This window comes from Amphiura filiformis, chromosome 2, assembly GCF_039555335.1.
Source record: "Amphiura filiformis chromosome 2, Afil_fr2py, whole genome shotgun sequence".
NCBI lineage: Eukaryota > Metazoa > Echinodermata > Ophiuroidea > Amphilepidida > Amphiuridae > Amphiura > Amphiura filiformis.
This window is the reverse complement of record NC_092629.1, coordinates 74035439-74040638: the sequence shown is the minus strand read 5'-3', so window position 1 is coordinate 74040638 and position 5200 is coordinate 74035439. Positions and strand designations below refer to the sequence as shown.

At 38.3% G+C, this 5200-nt stretch overlaps 1 protein-coding gene across 1 annotated transcript; it reads left to right on the top strand.

Annotated features, from left to right (window-relative positions):
- Window positions 1-967: 967 nt before the first annotated feature.
- On the top strand, window positions 968-1900 carry LOC140142931 (piggyBac transposable element-derived protein 4-like). The gene has a single exon (XM_072164961.1). It carries the CDS (start codon window positions 1139-1141, stop codon window positions 1898-1900), a length of 762 nt encoding a protein of 253 aa, XP_072021062.1. The 5' UTR covers window positions 968-1138.
- The last annotated feature ends 3300 nt before the right edge of the window (window positions 1901-5200 follow it).

The window sequence follows — 5200 nt, the reverse complement described above, 5'->3', positions numbered from 1 at the left end:
TATGTGAAACAAAAGAGAATGATCAGGTTATGTACCAATTCTAGCTGGCTGGCCCATACATCACCTTTATTTGGACAGTTAAATACTTTGAATATTTTTGATATTCATAAACTTATCAAAGCTTTATTTATGTATAATTTCAGTATTAACAACATGCCTTGTAATTTTGCCAATTATTTTGTTAAAAATATGGCCATCCACACTTATTCAACACGCTCATCCAATTTGTTTCGCCCTACAATATTCAATTATGATTTGGCCAGAAATACCATTAGAAGGCAGGGCCCATTGCTCTGGAATTCTATCCCCGATGATATCAAAATCGCCTTGTCTCCCAATTCATTCAAACGCAGCTATAAAGATTATCTGATTTCTTTATACTCATAAATTTATTGCTTCATAAATGCCCTGTATCATAACATTCTATTTTGTACTGTATAAAGTTAATGCATTTTTTTTTTTCAATTGACTTTTGTTTATATGCTATTGCCATTGCCAACGTCATTGTCTGTCTGCACTAGTCCTGTCAGTCTGCCGTTTTTCACCCCGTCCTTGTCTGTTGTCTGTAGGCGTCTTTTGTTTTTGCACCGAGGGCAATCATGTCTTACGAGCTTTGCTCTTGTGATTGTCCTACCATCCTTTTCTTGAATATTTTGTTATTGTATATAATATGATGGTGAAATAAACTTGAACTTGAACTTGAACTTGATATGTATTGGAATTCGGCTTGGATGATGAACTTAGGAACTACCGAGGTTATGGCCCGTGACAAATTCCTGATGATTTTGTCATTTTGCATTGTGCAGACAATGAGAACATGCCTGCTCGCGGTGCCGCAAATTACGACAGACTCTACAAGATACGTGAAATCATTGACCTTTTTATTGATGCATGGCAGTCTGCGTACCAGATGGAAAGAGAAGTGTCGATAGATGAGACTGTGCTTGGCTTTAAATGAACAATCGGTTTCAAACAATACAACCCTGCTAAACGACACAAATGGGGCTTGACAGTTTGGTCAATTGCAGAAGCAAGAACTGGGTATGTGTCTCAATGGCAGGTTTACACAGGGAAAACAGCAACACCAGATCCAAGAACTCTGCAGAATGATCATCGCGGTCAAATTCACTGGACTGTGATGGACTTATTAGAAGCCGGTGACATCGTAGATAAGGGACACCATGTGTTTATGGACAACCTGTTCTCAAGTCCTACATTGTTTCACGACTTGGCTGACCGCGATACGGGTGCATGTGGTACGCTTAGGAGGAATCGATTTGGAACGCCAGAGGTGATCAAGAGAGCGAATCCGAGAAAGGAAGATCCCCCTGTTTTCCACCGCGATGGAAAATTGTTATTTACCACGTGGAAGGACAGGAGCATGGTAACTGTTGTCAGCAGTGTGCACTCGGATGAAACTTTGGAAAAAAGAACGCGGTGCAGGGCTTCGGACACAGGATGGCAAGAGCGCGACAAACCCAAGATGATAGAGATGTACACCAAATTCATGAGAGGTGTAGACTGGGCAGATCAACAGATGTGGTACAGCCTGCTAAACCACAAAAGCGTCAAGTGGTGGAAGAAGATTCTTTTTGGATTATTGGAAGTCACTTTCACAAATACAATGATAATCTTGAAGAGCCTCAGACCCGGTGCAAGAATCGACAGAAACAAAGTGCGCATGTCAATTGTATCTAACCTTACGAGAGGCTATCGTCGTGGTCTACCTGCTCAGGTTGCACCACAACCTGATGAACGTCTAGTTCCTGGAGTTGGACGCCACATGTTGGATTTTGTTAGTAAGAAATCTGAGATTGGCAATTTGCTTAGGCCAGACTTGTTAACACACATTTTCAGACATGTTGGTATTCCTCGTGAGCAAGTGAGGTATCTCTGGTAGTTATCCCCCACCCGGGGATAATTTTTTATGAGCCCCCTCGATATACAGCTATTGTTAAAAGAATATAAAAGAAATAGGTAATTCATAATTGAAAATCTAGCAAAGTAATAAAAAATATCCCCATAAATATCCTAATATTTTAGTAGAATACATAAATTCGTAATTTAATAGAACACATAAGAAATTGAAAACATATTCTAGAGATTGTATAAACTATCACTTATACTTTATTTTACCATGATGACTGATCATTTTGCAGGTCTATTTTTTGGTAACGTGCGAGACACGTATTTACCCTGGATTTGTTTGCATATGCATTGCAAATGAATTGGTAGTGATAAGTTGCATTATAGTTATAGTTAAAGGAAATCTGTACCATAAACTAATCAATGGCTATATAGTTGCAGTAATAATAAAAACGACAAACAGTAAAAGTCCCAAGCTTATATACGTACAAATAAAGGAGAAATTCTTAATTCCTTACGACGGATGTATTTTTTATTACGCTGTAACGGTACCCCGATATTGAAACCAGCGAAATCCGTGCCACCAGCACTCGCGCTCGTGAACTTTGGTGACACGAAGCGAATACTACCAAAGTTCAGATTCAACATTCGTTCAAAAAAAAAAAAAAACGCGACAATTTTTACCCATAAAACTACAGAAGAACATAAAAATGTATTTTAAGTAATATTTATGATCAACAATGTTTTTTGAGAACGAAACGTAAACAAATCACTAAAAACCAAATTTCGCTGTGGGGTCGCGAATGCCATAGCAACATACGCTCGCCGTGGGTCTGTGTGAAAGGTTACGCTACTGCTTGTGGCAGAAGCAGCTATCATGGCGGCGTCCATGAATCGCAGTAACGAAGGATTAAAAGTGCCTTTTCTTTGTTAGGAATATTCCGAAATTCATATAGACCGTCTGGTATGTATTTAGGGGTATATAACTATATTAGCCATTGATTAGTTTATGGTACAGATTTCCTTTAATAACTACCTGCCTATTGTTAAAAAAATTGAGTTTTCATTATCAATTGGACCAATCAGCAACATTATTAGACTAATTTCACCACGCAAAAATGGGGGTGAATTATTTGCAAAACTCCATTCTGATTGGTGATTAAAACGAAGATATCATGTAATTGACCAATCAGAGGCAATGTTAGATCGGCAGGTAGTGCTCAGGCGGTTAAATCCCTCGTCTACCGTAGGAATTGTATGTAACATGTCCATCGGAGTAGGGGATGGTTTGTTGCACAGCAGATACAAACATCTTGTTGTTGGCAGTCTCCTCTATACCAAAATAAGTACCAGCAGTCTTCATTATGTCATTATGTGAGTACGCCCTCAAAAAATATAGAAATTCTATTTTGCAATCAATATGCAGACCCAAATCGATATTGGCTAAAAACAATCATAAGAATATGCAATTTTCACCAAATGTTCGCAGTCAAAACTCCTTAGAATATTTTGATAAGAGCAACACTAGTTATGCTGAGTTTGCACCCCTTCCATCTTACCATCTTTGGCCGAGGGCCGCCCTTACCCCAGACAAGGTGATAGGTCAATTTTTTTCTAGCTAAAATGAGTACAAAGGATGGTCCCATAACCCAGCTAACAATTTTTTGTTGTTACAACGTTGTCTAAAAGTTACATAAAGGCGTACACACGTAATATATGGACGTTGTAAGTACGTAAATCTGTGAACTCGTATTTGTGTTGTGACAACGTTATTCCCGAACGTTAAGGTGGTTTTGAATACATAATCCTCTATAATCCTCTAGACGTTAAAGTTAAAGTAACTTCATTTCGCAAGGTCTCTAATATGTCATTATGTGAGTACGCCCTCAAAAATATAGAAAATCCATTTTGCAATCAAAATCCAGACCCAAATCGATATTGGCTAAAAACAATCATAAGAATATGCAATTTTCACCAAATGTTCGCAGTCAAAACTCCTTAGAATATTTTGCTAAAATGAGTACAAAGCTAACAATTTTTCGTTGTTACAACGTTGTCTAAAAGTTACACTAAGTCGTACACACGTAATATATGGACGTTGTAAGTACCTAAATCTGTGAACTCGTATTTGTGTTGTGACAACGTTATTCCCCAACGTTAATGTAACGTCATTATGGCGTTGTTTCGACGTCGAGTTGTGAACGTCGAAACAACGTTACTATGACGTTATATCAACGTCCGAAAATCACAACACGAATACGAGTTCACAAATTAACGTTATTACGACGTCCGTAGATTACGTTGTATCGGGGTCAGACCATGACATTTATACGGCGTTGTAATAACGTACTTTATACGTCGAAACAACGTCATAAATTTGTGTACTAACGATGTCTGTAGATGACGTTGTATCTGGGTCAGTTTATGACTTTTAAACCACTTTTTAATCACGTGCTTTATACTTCGAGACAACGTGATCATAACAAAGTACACACATTTCAAAAAAGCTCAATTTCGCGAAAGAAACAATGTCTAGAGTACACAGCCACGTTAACATCCGGCAACAATGTTGCTCAATCCCAAAAAGGATAAATAAAAATTCAAAGTTTAGAACTATTGGAATAGAAGTAGTTACTTTGAGTATCATGCCTAAAGGCGATCGTCAGACGACACGATGGAGACATTTTTGCTGGACAACAATCTCCTTGGAATGGAAGAATTGACATTTCATGGTGTCAACATCTAAACTATTTTTCAGATACGTATTTGTGTAACGTTTTCTGAAAGAATTATTCAAACGTTGTCACCAGGTCTGGTCAAACATTGCATCAACGTCGAAACAACGTCATTACAACGTCATAATGATGTTATATCAACGTCGAAAATAACGTTGTCACTACACGAATACGAGTTCACAGATTTACGTGTTTACAACGTAAATGACAACCGAAGTCCAACGTCAGCGAATGTCGTGAAAACGTAGTGTGTAAGCTGGGAAATATTCCAAGTCGTTTGGTGGTTAATTGTGGCGTTAAAACTTGGAGAAAATTCTGTAAGGGAAGTGCGTTACAACCCCCACTCAAGTTGATCGACGAGGAGTGATCACGCAACGTTTGTTTCCTTACTTCGCCCAGAAATGCTCGACGCGCTCGAAGATCCACCCGGATCTGATATTTTCCCACAAAACGCTTTCATAAACGCTTTACGGTAAAACGAACTTGTTGCATAATATATAAACGGATTGCAGCATGAGTTGAATAAAACCAACAACCGACTTGTCAAAATAATGATACCGTAACTGTATGAACTTAAAATACCATGCCCTGTTACCAAC